The sequence below is a fragment of the Boleophthalmus pectinirostris genome, unplaced genomic scaffold (assembly GCF_026225935.1).
Source record: "Boleophthalmus pectinirostris isolate CB_2022bp ecotype Guang Dong unplaced genomic scaffold, ASM2622593v1 HiC_scaffold_3, whole genome shotgun sequence".
Classification (NCBI taxonomy): Eukaryota; Metazoa; Chordata; class Actinopteri; order Gobiiformes; family Gobiidae; genus Boleophthalmus; species Boleophthalmus pectinirostris.
Window position 1 is genome coordinate 20,587,065 of NW_026571299.1, and position 25,040 is coordinate 20,612,104.

At 37.3% G+C, this 25,040-nt stretch overlaps 2 protein-coding genes across 4 annotated transcripts; both read right to left on the bottom strand.

Annotated features, from left to right (window-relative positions):
- Positions 1-1,300: 1,300 nt before the first annotated feature.
- LOC110165787 (inter-alpha-trypsin inhibitor heavy chain H3-like) lies at positions 1,301-17,005 on the bottom strand. 2 transcript variants are annotated; one of them, XM_020930977.2, is made up of 20 exons: positions 16,891-17,005; positions 15,790-15,813; positions 15,117-15,274; positions 13,516-13,620; positions 12,826-12,988; positions 12,624-12,734; positions 12,425-12,553; positions 11,320-11,436; positions 11,071-11,239; positions 10,223-10,348; positions 9,965-10,146; positions 9,331-9,510; positions 8,252-8,391; positions 8,022-8,179; positions 7,250-7,387; positions 6,714-6,827; positions 6,171-6,372; positions 5,910-6,085; positions 2,304-2,397; positions 1,301-2,146 (listed from the first exon to the last, which is right to left on the bottom strand). In XM_020930977.2, the coding sequence occupies exons 1-20, from the start codon at positions 16,990-16,992 to the stop codon at positions 2,008-2,010; spliced, it is 2,727 nt and encodes a 908-aa protein (XP_020786636.2). In that variant the 5' UTR covers positions 16,993-17,005; the 3' UTR covers positions 1,301-2,007. The 2 variants fall into 2 exon arrangements, with proteins under 2 accessions (XP_020786636.2, XP_020786637.2); XM_020930978.2 differs by lacking the exon at positions 15,790-15,813.
- Positions 17,006-17,635: 630 nt separating this feature from the next.
- On the bottom strand, positions 17,636-24,277 carry bin2b (bridging integrator 2b). Of its 2 annotated transcripts, XM_020930979.2 has the most exons (12): positions 24,145-24,277; positions 23,263-23,343; positions 22,430-22,484; positions 22,015-22,109; positions 21,287-21,382; positions 21,107-21,214; positions 20,954-21,039; positions 20,261-20,336; positions 20,112-20,194; positions 19,282-20,041; positions 18,190-18,282; positions 17,636-17,961 (listed from the first exon to the last, which is right to left on the bottom strand). In XM_020930979.2, exons 1-12 carry the CDS (start codon positions 24,235-24,237, stop codon positions 17,851-17,853), a joined length of 1,737 nt encoding a protein of 578 aa, XP_020786638.2. In that variant the 5' UTR covers positions 24,238-24,277; the 3' UTR covers positions 17,636-17,850. The 2 variants fall into 2 exon arrangements, with proteins under 2 accessions (XP_020786638.2, XP_055016576.1); XM_055160601.1 differs by lacking the exon at positions 18,190-18,282.
- Between the last annotated feature and the right edge of the window lie 763 nt (positions 24,278-25,040).

A 25,040-nucleotide genomic window follows, 5' to 3' on the forward strand; every position in this document is an offset into this window, starting at 1 on the left:
TATAAACGTCTGGCGAATATTTATATTAGTAATGTTAGGCTAATAGTGTTTATTTGGTCAGATGGTGAATGTTTCCATCCTTTGTCCCATAGGCCTATTCACTCTCTCTCTCTCTCTCTCTCTCACACACACACACACACACACACACACAATCATACACACATTCATATCCATAGACACCTGAGGCAAGACAGGTGAAGTGTCTTGCTCAAGGACATAATGGGTGAATGCCGTTGGTTTTGCTGTTAAATCTATGCTGGGAAAGCCACTAATGTTACTGCACCGTTTACTACAATTGGCCTAATAGTGGCACAGCTTTTTCAGAGCATTTTTATGTTTTTCACGGTCAAAATCACTGTATAAAAATATCTATAACGCTTTTATCAATGTTGATAAAAGCTTTATAGATGTTCCAATGTTCCATAAACTCTAATTTTTCATGAAAGATGTGCAAAAGCGTGCTGTTATTCCACACTCATTTCACTGAAGTTCATACAGCCTATAGTTAAGATATTCAGGTGAAGAATTAGGCCATAAAACAACTATACAACTAACTACTACTGATTTAATTACAAGGCTTAATCTGTTTTACGAGTAGGATGACTGCAACACCACTTCGTAACTACTACTTTTTGTTCTTCGGTACTATTTTATTTTATTTTTTTTGCATGTAAAAACTTTGCACACAGACAATGAAATACACAAAATAGGAGTGTAACATGTAGATATAACGCAGTTTCAGCTTTGTAATAATAGTTTATTTTTACAACAAGGTTTTTTGCAACAAAACCCTGTTGTTTTTGGACAATAGCACATGTGAAACTAGCTTAAGCATACAGCTGCAACACTTAATTTAGGCCATGCAGAAAATACACCGACGGAGCTTACCTGGTTGGCAGCACTATTTTATGGGATTTTATAGAATAACTAACTACACACAATGTTGAAACCATATTTTATTTAGCAGTTTATTAGCTTATTTATTAGTTAATCAGTCTAAGAGCGTTTATGGGATTTTTTTTGTTTGTTTTGTTTGGGTTTTTTTGAACGCTTTAGGCCTAATTTGCAAACACATTCTAAACTTAACCATTAGTAGAAAATTGTCGAGATCCTTCATGTGGTCAGTCATCATACCTGGTTTAGACACATGTGACCTTGTGGCGCTTCATCGCGGGTCTCTGGCTTTACGTTCAGTCTTCAGTCCGGGGTGAGGGTGATTTCTACAACGTAAGGGCGCCCCCTGCTGGATATCGGTGCTCCCATACCATACCATAGGGTAGGATAATCCACGGAACATACATTTATGTTTTAAAACTATTTTATTACGTTCAAAATACAAAAATAGAGTTTAATGAAATTGTATTGTTTTAGAAAAAATACAACAAACTTGACAATCTTTTACCCCTTTCACACACACACTGTAGTCTATAGTGTACTCTGTACTATGTATTACATTCTTTAAGTAATATCTTCTCTTTAAAGTACAGCAACAAGGACTGCATACCACTCAGCTTTCTTTGGTTGGCTATATAACTTAGAGTAGCAAGCCGACTAGGATTATATACATTAAAAAAAAGTTCTGGGGTTTTTTTGTTTAGTTTTTTTTTTGATTGATCACAATATCAGCGTTTAATTTGATGAACTTACAAGACTTCCCAGATTTGTGCCATTTAACACAAAAACGTTAAAATCCTGCTTCCAAAAGTCCACACTCTGCGCCAAATCTTAAGGTTTTGCTGACAAGAGTATTGGCTACAGACATGTCAATTAAGCTGATCTCATTTACATTTTGGAATATTTTGGTCTCAATTTGAGTTAAATGAATTGATTGCACAGCTCTTCTGTTTAGTAGGTACAGCAGATTGTTACTCACAGGACCCACCTGAATGTTTTCTGTGCAGAACTTTTTGGATAGCCTTGTGGAGATTAGTTTAACAGTGCCCAGCCTAAATGTGATGATGATTATTATTCATTTGATCAATTTTGAACTATATTTCCTATCTGTTCCTAGAAATTCTCAAAGAGACTTGGCACAATGTAGTCAGAAGCTGCTCCATCTATGAGCCCTGTGCCATTGTTTCCTACAAACCAGCACCCAATACTTTTTCCTGATATCACGTCCAGACTGAAGTCCTTCTGCCAGTGTCTGCAAGTTACAAAAAACAACTATCAATCAAAACTTTATTTACAGAGACCTTTACAACACTCAAGGTGACCAAAGTGCTTATAAAACATACAAAAACATTAAACATAACTATAAGCAGAGTTAAATGAAATAAAATAGAAAAAAGTTCCACAATCACCTGGTGACACTGAGTTCTTGTCCTTTCACAAACATGGTACCCTCTCCTCGATCTGGCTGTGCCAGCTCAAAACTTACTCCATGATAAAACTGACCTGAATGGAAAAAAGAGACAAACTGAATACTACGAATTTAACTTCAGGAATGTTTGGAATGAGGAGATAACATAGTAACACAGATTAAAAATAAAAAGGCTTAATATAGGTCCTTTAAAGCAACAAAAAAAGTGCAAAACTTTCTGGGGGCAGCTCTTCATCTATATGACAAAATAGATATGTTTTATGCCACACAGTGCAACAATTTCTATAGTGACAAACAGGTAGAGGCTTACCTTTTATGTTTTTTAAAGTTTTAGTGCAATTAAAACTCAAAATGAAAAAATATAATGTAGGCTTTTATTTTATTACTTTGGTGTAAAAGGTTATGAGGTTGGGCTTTAATGGGCTCTGTGTAGGCTCACTGTTAGAGTCACTACTTCCTGTCCAATTTTATCTCTATGTGGTTTTTGCAGAGTCGTGCTAAAATGAATAAATATGTAAAGATAAGGCGGTGAACAGAAAACTATGGGTGAATTTTTTAGTTTAAGAAATTTGAATTTTAATATGCAGTTTATTTTATGTTTTAATATTTTAATAAAAGTTAGCTTTGAGACACAGTGAGCTAGTCTACAGTGAGTTTATTTGTCTATTTTTATTTCTGAGGATTCTTAAGTGTGTGTGCCTTCCCTAGGGTAACCAGACATCCCTATTTACCCGGGACAGTCCCAGTTTTTAGCCCAGTGTCACCGGTCCCAGCAGATTTATTCAAAACCAGGGATTTGTTCCAGTTTTATACAAGAAATGTCTCAGGTGTCCCTATTTTTCACCAATTTAATACACGCCAACATTAAAGAGAAACATAAATCATAAATAAATATCATTTGATTAGGTAAAATATAGAAAAGTATGCTTAAAAATCACCAAAACACAAAGCAAATGTGACTATACTGACTCGCATGTTAGTCATGAATGGGCCGAGTACATAACACATAATAATTTCCCTCACTAAATCTGTTTTTTATCATCTAAAAAATATTGCCAGAGTCAGACCATTTCTCTCTCAAGCCAGTGCAGAGACTTTAATACATGCTTTTATCACAAACCGTGGTGATTACTGTAATGCTCTCCTTTCTGGTCTTCCAAAGAAAACCACAGCTCCACTACAGACTACAGCTCCTCCAAAATTCTGCAGCACAGCTGCGGACAAGGACCAGGAAGAGAGAGCACATCACCCCAGTACTGAAGTCTCTGCACTGGCTTCCTGTGAGCTTCAGGATTGATTTTAAAGTTCTTTTATTGATTTATAAAGCTCTTAATAGTCTTAGTTCTATTTATTTATCTGATCTGCTTTTAACATATGAGCCCTCTCGGACTCTCAGGTCCTCAACTGTCCCAAAAACCCAAACTAAAACTCACGGTGAGGCATCTTTTAGCTTTTACGGCCCCTGTTTGTGGAACAGTCTACCTGAGGATCTGAGGTCCGCTGCAAGTGTTCATATTTTTAAAAGTAAACTCAAAACGTAGCTTTTTAATTTAGCTTTTAATTGAAACTTTTACTTGTTTTAACTTGTTGGCACTCGCCACTAATTGGCCCTAGGGGCGAGGGGTATTGTTCTTCGTCGGTTTCTTTTTATTTATTCCCTTTCCGACCAAACAATCGCATTTTTGACCCCTTGAACATGGACGAAAAGTCCCACACCCGGGTATCAGATCGATCGGCCCAGTGAAAAATTTGATAAAATGGGCATCGTGACAATGCCCAAAGTGACCCGACTCAACAGCGCCACCTAGAATTGGACCCCTATGGGAGTAGGGACGTGCAAAGTTTGTCACAGGGAAACGAAATTCGGAACAGTGATAGAGAACAATGAGACAAGACAAAAGATGAATTGGAGCATGACCCTATGATGAACAGGAAGTCGGCCATATTGGATCAAACATTCGCCGCCGTTTTGACTTGGGTGTCTACAAAAAGATTCAAGTCCCCGGGGTTTGCTCCAAATGAGCTCAAATTTGACGAGTCACATCTAGAGTCACATCTAGAGACATAAACTCACAGATGTTTTCAACTTTTTCTGAGATACTCCTTATGTAGCACGCCGGCGAAAAACGCCTTCATTTCCTGTTTTTTCAGTGACCTGTCACGGCCACAGGCATTGGCCTAGAGAGCTCAAATTCAAATCACAATTGCGTGATCCAGGCCTGAATGTAATGAAATATGAAATCTAATAAAAGTGAACTCTATAGCGCCCCCTAGCATAGACATGAAATGTCAACATTATCAGATTTGTACCAAATTCAGGGATTAAATTCGACACATGAATACAAGCAAAAAAAATACATTATGGACATAATGTATTTTCCACCACTGGCCAGCAGGGGCGCAAAGACTCCCTAAAAAAACTGTTAAAAAATTATTACACTCACAGGCTTACTCCGATTGTGCTGAAATTTGAATCACTAATGCCTGATCCCAGACTGAATATAATACACTATAAAACATGAAAAGTGAACTCTATAGCACCCCCTACCATAGACATGAAACGTCAACATTATCGGAAATGGACCAAATTCGGGGATTAAATTCTACACATGAATACAAGCAAAAAATTGTATTATGGACATGGGGCATTTTTCACTGTTGGCCAGCAGGGGCGCAAAGACTTCCCCAAAAAATATTTAAAAAATGATTACAGACACAGGCTGAGTCCGATCGTGCTGAAATTTGAATCACTAATGCATGATCCCAGCCTGAATATAATACACTATAAAACATATGAAAAGTGAACTCCATAGCGCCCCCTACCATAGACATGACATGTCAACATTATTGGATTTGTACCAAATTCAGGGAATAAATTCTATGCATATTATGAGCAAAAATATATATAATGGATATGGTGCATTTTACACTGTTGGCCAGCAGGGGCGCAATGGCTCCTAAAAATATTTAAAGGTGCATTATGTAATGTGTCTAATGGACGAGCTGTCAGCCTGGGCGGATGTCAGGAAGAGAGGGTGACGTGCCGGGGCGGTCGCGAGTCCCTGGAGATCGCGTGGGGGGGCGGTGCGTGCCGGGGCGAGGGCCACCATCGCAGCGCGCGGCTTTAATTTTAACTTATTATTACTGTTGTTATTATTATATTTGTTTAAAATAAAATTATCATTACTATTTTACTTAGTCTGCATCTGATCTTAGCTCTCCATTTTTATTCTTACTCTAACCTTAGGAGCTTTATGTTTTTGTTTTATGTTTCTGTTTAATTTGTTGTATAAATGGATTAAAACCTGGGGTGGGGGGGTTGCTGCTGTGAAGCACTTTGTGCAACATTTCAAATGTATGAAATGTACTATACAAATAAAGTTTGACTGATTTGATTTGATTAATTATGCACTTGTTTCACAATTTTATTATTACCAACCACCTGAAAACGAGGGGTGTCCCAGCGTTTGATTTTGAAAATTTGGTCACCCTAGTCTTACCCATAGACTGTATAGAGAAGTATAATATAAACTAAGTATTTAGAATTTATTATAGAAGTATTTATATAAACAGTCTATGGTCTTACCCAGCAGACCATGAACTGAAGGAGAAAGGTGATGACTGTCCAGGTTGTAGAAGCCCAAATATTCTTGCTGATTGTGGCGTCTCTTCCAGATCTTTGTATGTTTAATTACCATGAACTTAACAGCATGCCTTATCGTCACCATAAGGCTACAATTTTTGGTCAGTTTGATTTCTAAACTGGAGAATGAATACAACATAATTTTTATATGAGAACAGTATCCAAATTGATGTAAAAATACATGTGAAGTTTTGAGATACTCACTTGATCCCTTTGACTGTCGTTGCATTGGACCAGAAAAGAAGAATGTGCTCCCCGTCTTGGGTCACGGTGATGTTCTGAGTGCTCACCTCAAGCCTTACTCCCAAAGAACTATGGGTAATGCCAAATCGACCAAAGTAGGTTTTCATGTTAGCTTCATCTCCAGCAACATGTTTTCCTATGATCTCTCCATTGACAACGAATCCTGAAAATACCAAGTACATTTAGCCCATTACTACAAAATTTTATCGTCTTAGGGTCCTGCCAATAATTTTGAGTCCATATATCATTTTATATATAGTCAATACAGAGAATATAGGATGTTTTTGTCCGGTTTAATATAGAGAATTGTGTTATAGCAAAATTGTAACACACTGACACTGTGGAAATTCCTGCTGTTGAAATACAAATTAGCCTTGATAAATTCATTGCTGTCTGCTTCCATTAATTGTTAACTTGTCAATGAGCATGATGTAACCCTCGTGAGACCTATAGCATGTAAAAATAGTTGCTTTGGTCTGATTAATATAAAAAAAATTGTATTACCTGATGTAGGATCTCTCACTAGGTTGAAAATTGTTCCTGGTTTATCATTGATGTCAAAGCACAGAGCATCTTCTCTTTCAGGCAGCTCGATCATGAAGTGTGGGTCTCCATCCGCTGCATACAACAACCATAACAAACATTAAACACTTTCTTATACTAAATGCTTAAACTTGTTAAAAATAAACCCACAATTCAGAAAGTTCCTAAACTACGCTGCCTCCAGTTACATATACACAGTGTAGAGAAGTAACTGAATACATGTACAAAGAATACGTATTCAGATTTTCCTTCTCCAAGCAGAGAGAGAACAAACTGAAAACAAACATAAACCTGTTTCTGCATGTTTACATTATAAGTTAAATGCAAGTATTCTAAGTATTCAGAATACTGACTACTCTGACTAGACCATGTATCCAAATGTACTACAAAATACATTCTACTGCAGGTATTCAGTGTTCTGTAACTAAATATATTTTCAAATATTCTCCCCATCAGTGCTAATAATACATAACTGTTTTATATACAGAATGTACTACCATCTGCTCGCAAACTCCCTATTCTGCTTCTTCCACTTAGTCCTTTTGCTCTTTTGCCGGTTGGGGCCATGGACCAATGCCCAGAACGGGAAGGTGCAGCTGCCGCACCAGAGGCCCTCTCAGCTTGTTGCCTCTGATCTTTAAAACAATCAAAAGACAAGATTTCAGTGTAGTTATTTCTGTTTGGTGTTTAACTTTTCACAGCAAATCATTTATGCCTTAAAAGACTCATTTACGTTATTTTCTGATCTGTGTTATAATGTTGTTTCATACCTGGAGTTGAGCTTTGCTTCATTCACACAAGTTTAGCAAACACAGCATGTATATTTAGGCTGACTTCTTTTCTCAGACAGAAAATACTCTGTTCCACCTTGTGATGTCATGTAGTAAAACAGGAAATGCTCCACTGTGTTTTTAAACTCAGTACACCCTCACTAGAAAGATTTGGATCATTTCAGATCTGGAATTGCAAATCTCTACTGAACAAAAGGTGAAAGGTAGTTGTTATTTTGAAAACTACCACTTGATGAAATCACAAGGTGGAAGGATTACATGTGTGAATTAAACAAACGCAACTCCGGTTGTGTTTTTAATGAAGTAACAACATTCTAAAATGGCTTAAAGCTCATAAGAGTAAATTCTGTGTAAGAGTAAATTTTGTGTAAGAGTAAATTTTATGTAATATAGGATCTTTAAGTTTAAGCATAATCAGTAGTTTTATTATATGAACATGAAGTGTCAATCCAGTATCTAGAATACTATATTAGAATACCTTCAGTGAATTTATCTGCCACCAGTGTGTTGGGTTCGTCTTTGGTTTGGGGCTTGGTGACGACCATGGAGGAGAGAGGAGTGACAAAGCTGTATTTCAGGGACATGTCCAGGGCCTTTGCTTTGTTCTCTTCCTTCTCCAGTGGATCACCAATGTTACTAGTAGCAAAAAGTTTCAAAAAGTGTGTATATACTTAAGGGTTTTATTACAAATTAAGATTTTAAAGAAACCTCTTTTCCAAAAGCTGTTGGATGGTGAGATAGGCCCACAGGCGCTCAGTGAAATTCCCAAAGATGTATTCCTCATCTGGGTAGATTACATCCCATTCCTCAGCATTAGGCTGACCTTTGACCTGAAAGTCGTTACTGGGCTGAAAAAAATGAAGATGACAATATCTGCATAATTAAAGATGCACTGAGTAACATTTCTAGTGGAGAGTCTGCCACTTGATTTCTCCATGGAAATGTTATTGCTTTGTCTAAAATGTTCCACAGTATAGATTAAACGTATCTATGACTAGCGACACAAGCAGGTTACAGCATTGTTTCCCAAAGACTGGGTCGTGACCCTCAGGTGGGTCACTAGAGATTTTTTGGGGCCGCCTTGTCTCGATCTGCATGTAGGTCTGCAATATACAGTTCTGACACACGAGAGAGCTAGTGAGTCAGCGAATCCTATCTGCTTGCCCTGAACGAGTGTTCCTGCGGCTTAAGTTCAGAAATGCTGGCTTGGTTGTCCAAAAAGAAGTGTGATCAATCAGCAAAGGTCAGTGCACTTTAGGATGCTTATGCATTCCTTTTATTGCTGGTTTAATCACTGTTTTTCATTGTTTAAAACTTGAGAAATACTAATTGTTCACAAAACACTGGGTTACAGCACTAAGCTATATTACAGGTCAGATCTGTGGAGAGTTGCCCCTTTTCACAAAAGGATTTATTGTATTTTTGAGAAGTATAAACATTTGTAATGAATAGCTGCCAGATGGAAATATTTAAAGTCATACCATGGAACATTTCAGGCAAAGCAATAGCATCTCCACGGAGACAAGCAGGTGGCACCCCCTCCACCAGAAAAGTTGTGCAGTGCACCTTTAAAATAAAATGTGCATTCATGGTCTAGAAATATGTTTGATAGCAGTAATAAACTCTTCCTGACAAAAAAGAATAAAACTTCACATTTCATATAGCGATTACAATCCAATTTTTAAACAGATGTTAGAAGTATGCAGTATTATGCACTTGTATTAAAATAGTTTAGAAATAGTTTTATCTACCCCAAGAAACCAGTGTAAGTTGTAATTACCCCTTACCCCTTGGGCAGACACCTCCACCAACAAATTATTGATATTGTCATCAGGAAGTTTGCCAGCCACAACAATCTCCGACCCAGCGAATAAGTGTCTGAAGTGGTTTTGAGTCATCACAGCATTGTCAGAATATCTCAGGCCGATGTCTAACAGCAGCGGACTTGAAATCTCTTCATAGAATCCCTGAAACACATTTAAAATTACACACAGTACAGAACTTACATGTTCATATTTCTATTGTTTCAGTCTAGGACAGTGGTGGAAGAACTACTCAATTTTGTTACTTAAGTAAAAGTACAGACACTAGAGAAAAAAAATTGTCTACTAAAAGTAAAACTATCACATGAAAAATCTACTTAAGTAAAAGCATTAAAGTACCTAAAACATGTACTTAAAGAGTAAAAAGTAAAAGTATATTGCACCGATTTTGAGGTCTTATAAAGCTTCAAATTTTGATAGATTTATGAAGATTTATGCTGAATTTTGTTCAACAGAAACAATTGGATTGATTTTTGGAGCAGTTTGTATTTGTATTTTGTTTGTTTTTGTTTGCTAAACACATTTGTTTGCTTTTTTTACTTAAACACAGTACTTTCCTACTTTTACTCTGATACGTTCTACCACTGGTCTAGCGTACCTGAACTTGAAGAGCTGCATCTGAGCCTTCAAAGATCCTACGTGCCACTCCCAAATTCTCCCTTGCCATTACATCCAGGAAAGAATAATCCACATCATTCCCAAACCCAAGACAAAACAGTGACATGTTCCCAGCAATGGCAGCCTTAATATTTTTCTGTATCACAGGGATGCTACTGACTCCTAGGTAAAAGAACAAAAAACGAAACATTGTGTATACTTCACACACAGATTGTTAGTTTTTCACATGCAAACTCACCATGGTTTGGATTTCCATCAGTGAGTAAAATTATCATATCTGTACTTTTTTCTGGAACAGTGTTTTTCTCACGGCTGTCCTTCAACAAGCCCACAGCCTCCTGCAGAGCGCGGTGTATGTCAGTGGCTAAACAACAAAGACATTGCACTTAAATATTATCTTTTTGGCATCTCTAATAAAAGGTGAGGGCTACAATACTGTCTATCTCAGTAGCTCTTACATTTGCCAAGTGCCACCAAAGAAAATATTTGGCTTTCCAACAACCACTAGTTCAAAACTCTGCCTATAACTGAGCGTGACACCCACAGACTATATAGAGAAGTGGACAAAGGTGTGATGTAATTTGGAACCAGTTCCATATTAGGAATAGGAATTTATTTACCGTCAAAATAGCAAAATTAAAACATCAGGATCATCTAGAAAGGGTTAATACTAGCATGTGATGTCATAATCTCAGAGGGCAGGATTTTACATATAAAACCAAAATTACGAGGCTCACAGCAGCAGTTACAGAGAAAGAGGTGACAAATTTTCAGTGTAATGTCAGTTGTAAACAGACTTCATGGAGCCGAAAGTGCCTTCCTATTTGGAGAGTTAGCTATGTCTATTTATATATACAGTTTATGGTGCCACTAAGCCTATTCTATGTCTAATCTAGAGCTAAACCAGATTTAAGACATTATCCAAAGGACAGAAAAGTGGATAAAACTCTGAACTCTGAATAATTCAAACCCACATACTGAAGACCTGTCCCAAGTACCACCTGAAGGAGCTTGTACCACCAGCTTTGAGAAACATTGGTCTGTCAAAACAATGGTTTTACCTGCTATCTTAGAGGCTCTACTTACAGCCATTGTCCACTATCTTGCTCACAAAACTCTGGGCATTAGTGATATTCTTCTGAGTTGCCTTGGTGAGGTATTTTTTCCACTTATTAATATTATGATCAAATGTTATTAAAGCGAAGTGGTCTTCTTGATGGAGGTCATTCAAAATGGCACTGAGTGCTTGTCTGGTCTGTTACAAAACACAAAATACAGGACTTGTTTTGTTATACAGTAAGATTACATTTGTTTACACTAAATTAATGATGTTACCTGTTCCATCTTTAATCCACTCATTGAGCCACTTCTGTCAATGACAAACACCACATTGACTGGGATTCTGGGAAGGTCAGGAGGGGCAAAAAAATGCACAAAGTATCCATTGACAATCTGTAATGAAGCAAACATTAAAAATAATTAATTCACATCATCATTCTGATTATTCTGTTTTATTTAAAGGTGCACTTGCTGGTCTCCATGGATATGTTGCTGCTCTTCTCCTAAAATGTTTCACAATATGACATTAAACATGTCTACATATATCGATCAAGACAAGCAAGTGACACCATCAGGCCAAATTAAATGTCTTTCATGGTATTTGTTGGCTATAAAAACACCTGGAAATGGATAAATGTGACATAATGCCATACTGTGGAACATTCTGGGTGATGTAAAAAGATAGTGCTTCCTTAAATACAGTTACAGGAAAAAATGTAAAGCTACCCCTAGTGTGTTATATATTTAAGAGTCTTGGAGAACTGGGATTAAACCCTCTTGAACGTGACAAGTGGGGACTGTGACACTGGTTTTCAAATTCCCATATTTTATTGCTGAATTGTTTTAGAATCTATATAGCACATAATGTGTTTCCAGTTTACAGGTACTTAAAGAGATCATATTATACTGTTTTTGGATCTAGTTCTCCTCTCAAACAGATAAGACTCCACCTTGTGATGTCATGTGGTAATACAGGGAGCGCTCCACCGTGTTTTCAATCTCCATACACCTTCACTAGACTTATGTGGATAATTTCAGACCTGGAATTGGCAATGTCTAATAACCAAAAGGTAAAAGGAAGCTGTTGATTTGAAAACCATCACTTCATGACATCACAAGGTGTAAAAGAGCATTTTGAGCTTTGGCGATATAGAGAGCCCAGTAATGCAGAATTACTATATATTGAAAATAGAACACGTGAATGAAACAAAACACAACTCCAGGTATGTTTTTGATGAGGTAACAACATTCTAACATGGTTTAAAGCTCACAATGCACATTTAATTAAACATCATAAAACATACAGTTTCTAATAAATAAATAAATCAAACAAAGGTAGGTGCATCAATATCACACGTTGACATTAATGCACATGTCTTACCTGAATGTCCCCCAAATCCTTTTCTCGTTTTACATCATATTTGATAATGAAATCTCCATTAATGACAGATTCCACACATTCTGCACAACTCCTTTGCTGTTCCACTGTTGGCGAGAATGAAATACGTGCCTGCAGAAATAAGTAATCGTTATTTACACTTCATGTATTTATGCTTGGCTAACTGAATGAATGGTGTTACCTTTTTGTCAGTGACAACTTTCTCCACCAGAGGGAGCAGGTCATTGGACAAGAATGTTGCCTCTGTCTCAACAAATGCAAGGCCCTGTGGCTCAAAAATGTTTGCCACTATCTGCGCCAACATGCAAAAAAAAAATCCTCAAAAAAAACAGTCAAGTAAAGAGTGTGATTTCAATATTCATAAAAATAAAATGTCACTTTACCTTAAACTCCTGGACAACTTGCTTTGGTTTTACTTGTGTCAGGATCTCATATTTGCCATGTTTTCTCTGCAGAAGTTCCTCGTAAGTGAGTGTAAACACAACATAACTTGAAGCTGCAATGTTGACAGACACTGCAAATAGCTCCATCTTCCTCCCTGCAGCCCTGCAAAACGTTTAAAGGGACCATATTACGCTATTTTCTGATCCATGTTAAAATTGCTGTTTCCTCATCACAAACATACGTGGAGTTGTGTTTTCTTTCATTCACACATGTTTAACAAACCAATTCTGCATATTTAGGCTGAGTTCTTCTCTCAAACAGAAAACACTCCACCTGTTCCACCTTGTGATGTCATCTGGAAATACAGGAAGTGCTCCACTGTGTTTTAAACTCCAAACACTTTCACTAGTTTCATTCTGACCATTTTAGACCTGGAACTGCCCGTCTCTACTGAACTTCAGGAAAAAAGGAGCAGTTAACTTGAAAACTACAGCTTCATGGCATCACAAGGTGGAACAGAGCAGAGACAGAGGAGGTAACGACATTATAAAAATCATTATAAAAGCTCAAAAGAGTCAATTTTGTGCAATATAAGACCTTTAAATGCATTATTGCACTGTGGTATTGAAAGAGATCAAGCAAACCAAATGTATATCTATGTTCACCACCCATACAGTATAAACACTTACTTGACTATTCCAGCAGTCTGTCCAGAAGAGACAGCTTTATCGTACTGTTTCTTTGCTTTTTCTTTTTCTTTTACTTCTCCAACATAGAGTTTACCATCGATTTCCCTGTGGAGTAAAAGGTCAATTTAAAAACAAATAAAACACAGGTGCACATGAAACAAAAACCAGCACAATGTTCATTTTCTTCTGTCACTGTAAATAAACAAAAGTTAAATTAATTGTCAAAATATCTTCAAACATGGTACCAGCTTTCTTCTGTTCTAAAGGTGTAATTGTGGTTGTTTGAAAGGACTTAAAGCCATGAGATTCATATTAGCAATGCATTGATAGTTTTTTTTAGTTCTGATATCAATCTAATCTGCCCATATGATACCTATGCACAGAGTGAAAACAGCATCTTTTTCCTTTATACAAAAATAAACTATTATGAGCTGGTATTTATCTCTAAAGTAACTACAGGACAACTTTGTATAAATAAAAGTTCAGACATTGAGCCTTTCTGGTTTCTGGTCCAACTACAACCAGTAAATAGTTTTATTACATCAGTTTATCTGTCCAAACTGGATATAGGCTGATCCAATATTTGATAGCTGATATTCAGTCCAGCAGATTTTTCAGTATTATCGCCGATATTTAATACGGATATCAGATTGGTGCATCCCTAATTTATATGGGAAGTAGTAGTTTGTAGACCCTACCCCAAACCAGTAGTGATAAGGTTCAATGTTCTTTCAAAAGCAGTGAATCTCCCAAAGAGTTATAAATAAAACCCTGTCCTCTGAGATAATGGCATCATCATATTGTACAATATGAACACAACTCATTCATTAATCTGGTTTATAATCTGGATAATATGGAATTTGTACTGGTTTCTTTTCAGTCATAGTTTGTTCAAGTATAGGCCAAACATTTTATATATAGTTAATAATGCATACATTTTATATAGCACTTCATACTCAGTGGCGATAAGATACTACTGTAGCCACAGCTGCCCTGGGGCAGACTGTTAAATACATATATAAAAGTTTGAAAACATGGTTTGAATTGTCCTTTAAAGTTCCCATATTTCACTATGTTCTGATCTGTTATAATGTATGTTCCTCATCACAAACATACCAGAGTTGTGTTTTGTTTCATTAACAATCAAACTCTGCATATTTAGTTTTTCCCACAAACAGAAAACATTCTGTTTCACGTTGTGATACTGAAACTGCCCCACTGTGTTTTTGAACTCCATTCTTCTTCACTAGAAAACTGGATGATTTCAGATCTGGAATTGCCAGTCTCTACTAAACAAAAGTTAAAAAGTAGCTGTTAACTACCACAACCACTTCATGACATCATAAGGTGGAACAGAGCATTCTGAGCTTCAGAGATGTAGACAAATAATAAAGTGTCACTCAAATATGTGTGAACAAAACACAAGTCCAGGTATATTTTTGATGAGGTAACAACATTTTAACATGGCTTAAAGCTCACAAGAGTCAATTTTATGCAACATGGGACCTTCAAATATATGTAAACGTTAAATATATAGAAACATGATCTGAATTGTCCTTTAAATTATATCCTGACAACAGACCAACGGGGTCAGAACTGACATGCTGAAGTTGGTGATGAACGCAGTCTTGGGCAGCTCCACTTCAAAGAAGATTTCCTGTGAGCTGTTGGCCATGTTTCGGGCCTTGGACGTCATGATGGTGTGAGCGAAACGTGAAGTAACCGTGCAGTCCACCGTTACACTGTACACCTCCACTTTCTGGATAAAAAGATAATAAATAAATAAATAAAAGAAATATACAAGTACATACACAGTGAGCAGTCAAAAACAAAATGTAGTAATGCAGTAGTGGACTATGTAACTTTTCTGGTGTATCCTGCTTATCTCTTTGCTTGGTACTTTTCACAGTATAACATTAAACATTAAAGTATTTTGTTACAACATTAATAAATTTAAGATAAATAAGTTTAATGCCGAACTGTGGAACATACCCAAAGCAATAACATCTCCGTGGAGTGAAGGAGGTGACAAACCAGAAAAGCTACATAGCCTAGTTCACCTTCAATACGGATAGAATTATCAGAGCAGAAAGCACAGCAACAGTCAGGGAGGAAATGAAGAGCAGTAAATGCCTGGCGCCATGTGGAAGTAATAGAATAAAGTTTAAACACAAACAATACACCCACTGTGAATAAAAATCTAACCCAGAAATTTCATGCACACTATTGTGACGCATTTTTTTTATTTTTTTTATTCATCAACTAGTTTCTTACACCCATTGGTCCAGAGCTTCTTTCCTGTGAAAGAAAAAAAAAAACATACATGTAATTTTCTTATTTTCAATTCATAGGAAATTGTAGAAATCATTGTCCAATGCAAATAACTGGCCAATATGCATGAGTAGGGTTACGTAATTATGAGAATATCAAGATGCACTTTTGTTGGGACTAAAGGATAATCAACTATGATTAGTGAGACATCAGATTAAATCGTGTAAAGGCTTGTTGATGACTCATATAAAGCAATTCTCAACATAGGTTCTGACACAGAGGGTGACTTGAGGCTCTTAGCCAAAAGTAACTGCCAGAATTATAATGAAAACTGCACATTAAAATAAAGCATTTTATATTGATTACTGTTATGTAAAATATGCATTATTTATTAATAGTACTTTAACATATAAAAACAAATTTTTAAATTTAGTGAGGATCTGGATGGTACAACAGTCTGATTCCTGGGACTGTGATGAAGATTTTACAGGCGACTGCACCTTGCATCTAAACGTTTACCCAAACATTAATCACAGATGATTTGGTAAGTGTTCATTTTCTAAATGTAAACTATTAGTAAGTGCAATGTTATCTTTAAAAGCTTAAAGGTGCAATGTGTAACTTTTCTGATGGAGAGTCCGTCAAATGCTTTTCTCCATGGAAATGTTATTGTTTTGTCTGTTATGTTTCTCAGCATGGTATTAAACCTTTCAATCTTCATGGAGACCAAACCAGACCAAGTTACAGGTCAGATCTGTGGAGAACGTTACAGTCAAAATGCCTGTTTTTCAAGGTATTTTTGAGCTATAAACTCACCTGTAATTTAAATGTAAGGTAGAGAAGTTTAATGTCATACGTTGGAACATTCCAAGCAGAATAATGACAAATCCACTGAAACAAGCAGGTGACGGACCCTGCACCAGAAAAGCTACACAATGCACCTTTACCTTTACAATGTCTTACATGACCGCAACTTTTCATCTTTGTATAGGTTGAAGAAAAAAATAGCAAAAGTACATAGACTGCTGTTACTAATTATACATGTAATACATGTAAAGTTTGGTAATTCGCATTAAGCTTGTGTTTATTATTTGAGCGGCGTACCTGACTTGAAACATCTCTCCTGGAGACAATCAGGGCTCCGTGCAGCCGAACTGGGAGCCAGACGCTGAAACAGATAAGCCATAATCGTGCCACTGTCCACATCGCATCCACTGAAAACAACTAGCTTGCTATGGCGTGGGATAAAATGTGGAGAGAATTTAAAGCATGTGGGGATCAAATCGTCCATAAACTCCACCCCCAGTAGCTGACTCCCCCCCATGTCCCGCTCTCCCACGAAAGAGGTTGTCTGCTCCAGACTGTCAGTGCGACCAGTGTGAACATGTCCAAAAGGAGAGGAAACATGCAAAAACACAGTCAGATTTGACCTGAGCTTCAGATGATGCATTTGGAGGCAGTTTTAAATCAGGACAAGAAGTTTATATCTCTTTCATGTGATTCATTACGTGACTCGGATTTTGTCCTGCCATGAAAGCCTGGATTTCATGACAGGACAAAACAATTCATGACACATTATTTATTCACTCCACCCTGGGTGGTGGGACGATGTTATTATGGCCACAGCAGCCCTGTGGTAGACTGACAAAAGCAACGCGGCTAAATTGCCTCTACCACCAAGATTTACGCACACACTATTTCCATACTTGGCAAGCTGGACGACATTCTTGTTTTATAACGTAGGAGTTTTAAATAATATCCAAATTCACCAATAGCCTAATACATGTATTATAGGCTAAATGGTGCTTAGTTAGAACAAATGCAGGAATCACAGTTATCTGACACAATACCAGAAGAAAAATCATACAACTTTATTATACATTGCATATAAAGGTTTATAAAAACTGCTTCACAGTATTTCAAATAAATTGTTCTTTGACATTTGTTCAACAAGCTTTAATTTAAAAAAAAAAAGATGTCTCCCCAGTCCTGTTTCCTTAAAACCATTCTTGCTCTTCTTGCTCTTGTCTGCGAGTTTCTGAAGAACATATATAAGCAGTGCATCTATTCACTCTGTACAGGCTTTAGGAGTTTTTCTGAGACAACGCCTGAGTGACTCTCTACATCTCTGTGCTGAAGCCAGCTCTCCTCCCGGATCCCCCTCAGAAGGCCTTCCTGTAAAGAGGGGCAAATGTCATTGTTAAGGGCATGTGTTTTTCTGTGACACAGCAAACTAGCAAAACAAATTTTATATTTAGTAATGATCAATAATGCAGACATTACATTATGGGTAGTGATGGTAGAGGAGGTTGTAATAGTGTTAGCAGAGATAGTGTGCAATGAAACACTGTTTAAAGTTCAGGAAAACTACTTCAGGAAAAAAATCCAATATAAAAAGCAAACCTCTTGAGAGCCAGACAGCACCAGAATGAAATCTCCCTCTTCAAACTGGAGCAGGCCATCTTCACTTGCTGCATGGCTCTCTAGTGCCACTGCCTGGTTACAAGAATTTATTAACACCATGAGCACCATTTCCTCAGTGCATGAAAATTAAAAGCAATGCAAATCTACACCACAACATTAGTTCATTAGTCCATTAGTGAAGCAGTGACGTATGAAAGAGAGCCATGCAAAAACTATACTCTAACTTCATGCTAAAAGGTGCACTGTGTAATTGTTTTACCTTGAATGTTCCATAGTGTTGCACATTAAACTTAATCTTAAATCAGTTTGGGGTGTTTTTTTGTTTGTTTTGTTTTGGGGGGGGGCATTCATATACCGTATTTTCTGCACTAAAGGGCGCTCTGGATTATAAGGCACACCTGTCAGAGTGGTCTATTTTCAAACTTTTTTCACAAATAAAACACACCAGACTTTAAACGAAACACAACAGTTACTAAGGGTGAGTTGAACTTTGTTTGGCACGTTCACGGTGACTCTGGGCTTTGTTCAATTGTGGTGTGTAGGGAGGGTGCTGTCTGGGACCGCTGGATTGTTGGTGTGTTCGCAGTGACTCAGTTGTTCAGTTGTGGCTAGGAGTGGCACATTGCACTCACTTTTTTAGTTCGTTCCTCCGTTCCATTCCTCATCGGCATGGAATGATGAGTGTGGCTGTGGGTGTTTTTCGCTGTGCAGTCGCTGTCTGCTTCGTGTGTGTTTGCGTGCTTTGTAGTTTACTGAAAACGTGCTGGGACACCCGAGTGGATTCGTGTATAAGGCGCTCTGGATTGTGGGGCGCGCAGTCATTTTTTGATGGGGTTGGAGGCTTATGAGCGCGCCCTATGGTGCGGAAAATACGGCATGTGTGAGCAGGGTAACATCTCCACAGATCTTACTTGTAGCATTGTCTGGTGGTGTTACTTTCATGTTACCATGGAAATAAATGGAGACAAACTGGCAACAGACTCTCCACCACAAAAGTTACACAGTGCACCTTTAATGAGAGGAATATCTGTACCACTCATAAACATTTGCTGTAAAATAACAAGCAGTTACCTTGTACAAAAAGTCTGGAGGATTTGGGGAGTCTTTTTGCTCTAGCTGCTCCTGCATTTCTGGGTTTGCTGGGTGCCTCTCTGCCCTGCGAAAGGACAGGCGTGGGGCTGGAACTGGGGCTGGTTTGGGTTTGACCTCCTCCATTGGCACGTCGCTACCATTGTCTTCAGAAAGACTCTGTGCATCACTACCATCCATAGACGGAGCGGGTGCCTCTTCACTCAATTCCTGAGTTGTAGGTGCTTCTTCCTCTGTGTCATGTGATTGATCATGTGATTGATCATGTGGTTGATCATGTGGTTGATCATGTGGTTGATCATGTGATTGATCATGTGATTGATCATGTGATTGATCATGTGATTGATCATGTGGTTGATCATGTGGTTGATCATGTGGTTGATCATGTGGTTGATCATGTGGTTGACTGGTGGAGAGCTCCGATTCTGGACCAGTTTCAGCCTCTGTTATAGAATGATTCCCACTGCTGTTGTCACTGTCCTCATGATCACACATGGACTGTCTTTGAGGCGTATTGCTGCCAGTGGAGCTGAGGTCTGAGTCTGAGGAGTTCATGTCTTTAGTTGAAGAACCGCTGTCTTTTCCCTGCTCCTCTGTGACACTTTCAGACTGCTGGCTGGAGGTGGAAGATCCATCGGCACCGTTTGAATGGATGGACACGTGGTCAGCTGGGAATGCAGTGTTACAAGGAATGGGGTTGGAGATAACCAGTGATCTTTTCTTCTTTGACTTGCTTGCCGCGCTGAGATTACAAGAGAAGTGAGCATGACATTTAGTTAGCAATAAACTTCACAAAACTTCATCTGACTTACCTGTTCAGGCCCTTCACAATAAAAGCTTTGCCTGAATGCTGGGTCTCAAGTTTTTTCATAACATTGTACAAGTCACGGTTTAGCTGCAAATCAAGAAATATGTTAATTAATTCACATTTGGGATTAAATTCACACGTGTTGTCTCTTACCACACTCATTTCTTTGTAGAAGACATCTCTGAGGTTGGATATATTTTGGAAGATGGTCACATAGCAACCAATCCGACTGTACAGGTAAACATAAGATTTTTGATTAGTTTTTTTGTTTTGGTTTGTTTTTTGGGCAGGATTGGGACACATGATAATTGATTTGAGTTTTGAGTTTTCAATATATTTGAATAACAATAATGATACAATAATGCATTTGGCTGTTGGTAAGCAAACAAAAATACATGACTTTAAATGTATTGGTTGAGGTATCAAGTGTGAAAAAACTGTAAAATGACCAGCAAATGGGCAGAATTATCACTTAATATCCTTGTTTGAAAAATATGTAGTGACATGACCTGAGCGCCTGAGAGTGGCAACAGAACACAGTAGCTCTTGGAAAACTGACTTTTTTTTTTTAATTTATGCTACTTATTTTGAATTTACTATTACTATTTATATTTTTTACTCTTTGTTATTATATTATATTGTGATGTGTGAGCTACTGTGTCCAAGTAACGTCCCTTGTGGTTCAATAAAGTTTGTCTAATTGTAAGAATATCACTTTTATTTTGATGCAACTCTTTTTGCAGCATTTTGCAGTTTGCATATCTTCAAGACAACAATCACATTATAATTTGTTTCATATTTTGCCACATTTAATTTAAACATTTTAATTATAGATTACAGCCATACCTCTGATAGAGTCCTGGTAGCTCTTCTCTCAGCTCATTATTGATCTCCTCAAAAACACTTTGGGCTTTATTGAACTCTTCTTCAGCCTAAAACACATCAAGTCTTAAAACCACTGTATCATAATTATTGTTTGGGGAAAATGTGTACTACTACCTTTGAGATTTTGGTATCATCCTTCTTCTTTGCACTTTGAAGAGCTTCCAAATGATGGCGAGCAGAATCATAGTCCACTAATTTACGACAGCGTTTGGCAACTCTTTCCTTAAATTATACTTATCATTTAATAATACAGCATTTGTATGGAAAAGAGGAAAAGATTAAGAATTAAGTTACCTTAACCTCCGGAAACTGACTTGTGTAGTTCTCCATAGTGCGGACAAGCTGGTCATTTATTTTCTCCTCAAAATCATTCCACAGTAAGTCTTCGCTCTACAAAAAGCATACAACATACAAATAAGATACAGTTCTTGCCAATAAATCTATAATTTTTTCCACTATCTAAGTCCAGTGGTGGAAGAAGTACTCAGTTTTGTTACTTAAGTAAAAGTACAGATAACGGAGCAAAAAAATACTAGATCAGTAGATTTTTTCCTGAAAAAGTATCTGTTTAAAAATGTACTTAAAGAGTAAAAAATAAAAGTATGTCACACAAATTCTAGCTTCTAGTAAAGGTTCAAATGCAGTGATTTTGATACAGACTTGTGCTGAATTTTGCTCAACAGAAGCAACTGAATAGATTTTTTTCCTAGCTGTATTTCTTTTTACATTTTGGTTTGCTCAAATTATGAGTGTGTTAAAATAAACCCTCTGGCTTTTCAGCAGGTCTCAAACAATAATAAAAAATACTTTTCAGTCAAGACAAAAATATATAGTGGAATAGAAAGTATCAATACCTGCTCTCAAATGTAGTGAAGAAAAAGTAAAATGTATCCACTTTAACATCTACTCAAGTAAAGTGCAGATAACTACAATTTATACTTAAGGGCAGGACTTTATTACTTTTACTTCATTACGTTCCACCACTATCAAAATCTATGCTGTAGTACACATTGTATACATACATCAGTAATGACAGCAAGGTCTTCCAATCCATCCCAGTCTGGTTCATAGACGTCTCTTAAAGTCTGGGACAGCCTCTTTGAAGTTTCATGTACAGCTAGAAAAATGTGCAGGATATTGTTAAAAGTTAAATTATGACAATAGTGAATACCACACAGAGCTCCCTGTAAAGGCATTGAGCTACAGCTGCTACACCCAAAGCCAAATGCCAAAATAACACTGGCTTTCTGAAAGGGAAACAGCTGACAACAGATGGTGCAGGAGAGTGTTTTCAAGGAATTAAAAGTCAAATTGCTTGGTCAGCAGTTTTCATTTGAGGGTTGCCTTGTATATAGAGTAAAAAATATTTAGCAATAAATCAGAGTGACTTATTGCTCTGTTTAGTTTTGAGTCATAAAGTTTAAAGGTCATACTAACCTTTCACAGCTGAGTAATAGGCCTTAACATCTTTGAACAACCTGACTCCATCCATCTGAAAACAACATAAATGTTATAATATGAGTTACAGTGGTACACAAAAATGTAAGTACCACATAATCAACCAAATTTTAAAGCTTGATTTGTGTGATGTGATGTGATGTGGTCACAGCGGTGAAGTGAAAGTGTTTTTTTTTTTGTTTTTTTTTTCCACTCCTTGTCAGCAAGGGGTTTCCTTCCCGTTTTGATGTTCGTGTTGAAATATGTTTGTGTCTGGTTTGACACATAAAAACATCAACATACATTAGTATTTAATTATACACAATATAACCCCATTAGTTATCATACATATGCAAATAAAGACACACTTGTGCATGTTTTGTTTGATAGATGTTTCAAGGCTGCATCTGTATCAAGTATTTCCTGTTTTCAAGGCCAACCTGATTGTCTGAACTTGTGTGCTGGCATCATGACATAAATGAAGCAGGAAAACAAAGCCCAGTGTGTGCAGACCTGATGATGATGAACACTGAAATCATGGGACAATCGACTCATATTCTGCATATCCTTACCTTACATGCACTAGCCAAAGCTTAAGCCCAGAGTGTGTCAGATAGTAAACACCAATATTATAACATTAGATTTTGGATTTGTCAGATATGCAAACAAAAATGCATCAATGCATTTTGAGCTACACTAGTTCAAAATGAAAACTTTGTGGCAATCATCATCTGTGACAATGTGTTGCTTTGTTTTGCAGTTTCTACCCAGTGTCAGCCCGTCTCAAAGTTGTACTGCAGTGTGTGGGAGGAGGTCAATGTTGTAACTCCCACCTGTTGCTTGTTGAGGTTCTGGGAGCATAACTCAAAATGTTCATCCTTGGTCTCCATTGTTTTACCCAGTTTCTGAAGAACCTGCAGAAGATAAAATGTCAGCACCTTATTTGGAAAATAACTTAAAATATCTTAAGAGTTAAAACTTGAGGAAATGTTCCACCTGCTAAATGTAACTGAGTGACTCTGTTGCAAATTATAGGCTAGATGTCGAATGTGAGTCACTACATGTCTTCTTGCAGTGCATAAATGGACTGAATAGAGACTAAATTTTTTAAGTTCACCGCATGCAGATGTTTTGATGTCACCAACTTAAAAACAGATAGTAGCATTTCCAACATTAGTAAACTGTATTTTGCAACATTTTCTAAAGTAGCATGATTAAAAATAGCTTACATCCACCTAGACAGATTTCAGGTGGTGCAACAACATCATGCAACCACAAAATGACTGAGAAGGTGTAAGGTTTTGGAGGGGAAGTGGAGACAGGAAGTGGCAGCTTTGTTCACATTCAGCTACATACAGTAAAACGCTGCTTATTGCAAAGAAACTAACGCCTGTTTTATCATTTAACTTGCTGTGTTACTTAAAGTCAATAATATCTGAGAGTCACTTGGATGTATGGTTAATGATGGATAGCCAATCAATAAAGCACAAACATATTCTAGACCTGCTGGTAAATAATAAACTTGGCCATCATCTATTTCAACAGGGAACCCCATAGACAGGCAGATCAAGAGTTAAGTAGGCCTATCTTTGTCAAATGTCACTATTATTTTTGTAAGATCAACTTGAATGGAATTTTGCTGACTATGATAGTTTAAAAGTAAAAGCTTGTAGTTTCAACATTTCAACAATCCACACATAAAAACCGTGTCTTACCTTTTCTTGAGCTCTGTTTAGGGATTTCTGGACCCGCCTCGCGAAAATTCCTGCCCCAGCCTGGAGATTTGGTCCCATTTTATTGTCAGCCATGGTAACTTTTCTTTTAGTCTCTCTCAGTACACGCTTGCCTGCCTCCCCGCTTCCTCTTCTTGAGAAACTGCTTGACTAGCGGATTCACAGATCAGTTTAGTTCTGGGAGGTGGAGGTGGAGCAACTAAACGGGGATCGAGTCAGCTGCTTAGTAAATCCGCATGGTTTTCGTAATGGGCACTGGTCTTGTTCAAACTTGTAGGAGGAATTAATGCCCCCGGCCTCTCCTAAGATGAGATAATACAGTTGCAACACCTAAACTGCTGACTACTGTCACTACGGGGCTCGCCTTCACCCGAAAACACACTCACCTGAAAAATATGCGTGCAGATTGCAAGACGAAGTGACGAGCGTCTGATTCAGCAGTAGTGACCTCATGGGGAGATGGTAGATGCTGTTAGGAAAGGATACGGGCTCTTCTCAAGAAAGTACATTAACTCTTTTTTTTACGGTCCAGGAACTTGATTAAATATATTTTTCAGTAAAAATAAGATCACGTTAAAATTATTTAAGATTAGTGCAAAAAGATGAGATGAAGTAAAATGTATTAACAGCCGCGCACTATTTAGATTCCTAACAATTCAGTTGATCTTTTTATCAACGCTTCTCGTCACGACGAATAATAACTGAATTTAAAAAAAAAAAAAAAAAAAAAAAGTTTATGTTTGACGTTTTAGTTTTTCTCCAGCAGATGGCGCCAACAGACTGATGTTGTTTGTCCATACATTATGAAATCGTGGAATTAGCAACCTTTTAAATTGCCTTTGTGATAATAGAGATGTTGAGTTACTGTGTAAATGTAT

Coding starts and splice junctions, on each gene's coding strand:
- bin2b (XM_020930979.2), bottom strand. CDS start 24,237: ATGGCTGACAATAAAATGGGACCAAATCTCCAGGCTGGGGCAGGAATT. Junction 21,383..22,014: donor ACCTTGCTGTCATTACTGAT/GTATGTATACAA, acceptor TGCTTTTTGTAG/AGCGAAGACTTACTGTGGAA. Junction 20,195..20,260: donor TCTACAAAGAAATGAGTGTG/GTAAGAGACAAC, acceptor CTTGATTTGCAG/CTAAACCGTGACTTGTACAA.
- LOC110165787 (XM_020930977.2), bottom strand. CDS start 16,992: ATGTGGACAGTGGCACGATTATGGCTTATCTGTTTCAGCGTCTGGCTC. Junction 11,437..12,424: donor AGGATTTGGGGGACATTCAG/GTAAGACATGTG, acceptor GCTTCATTACAG/ATTGTCAATGGATACTTTGT. Junction 6,086..6,170: donor ACGACAGTCAAAGGGATCAA/GTGAGTATCTCA, acceptor TTCATTCTCCAG/TTTAGAAATCAAACTGACCA.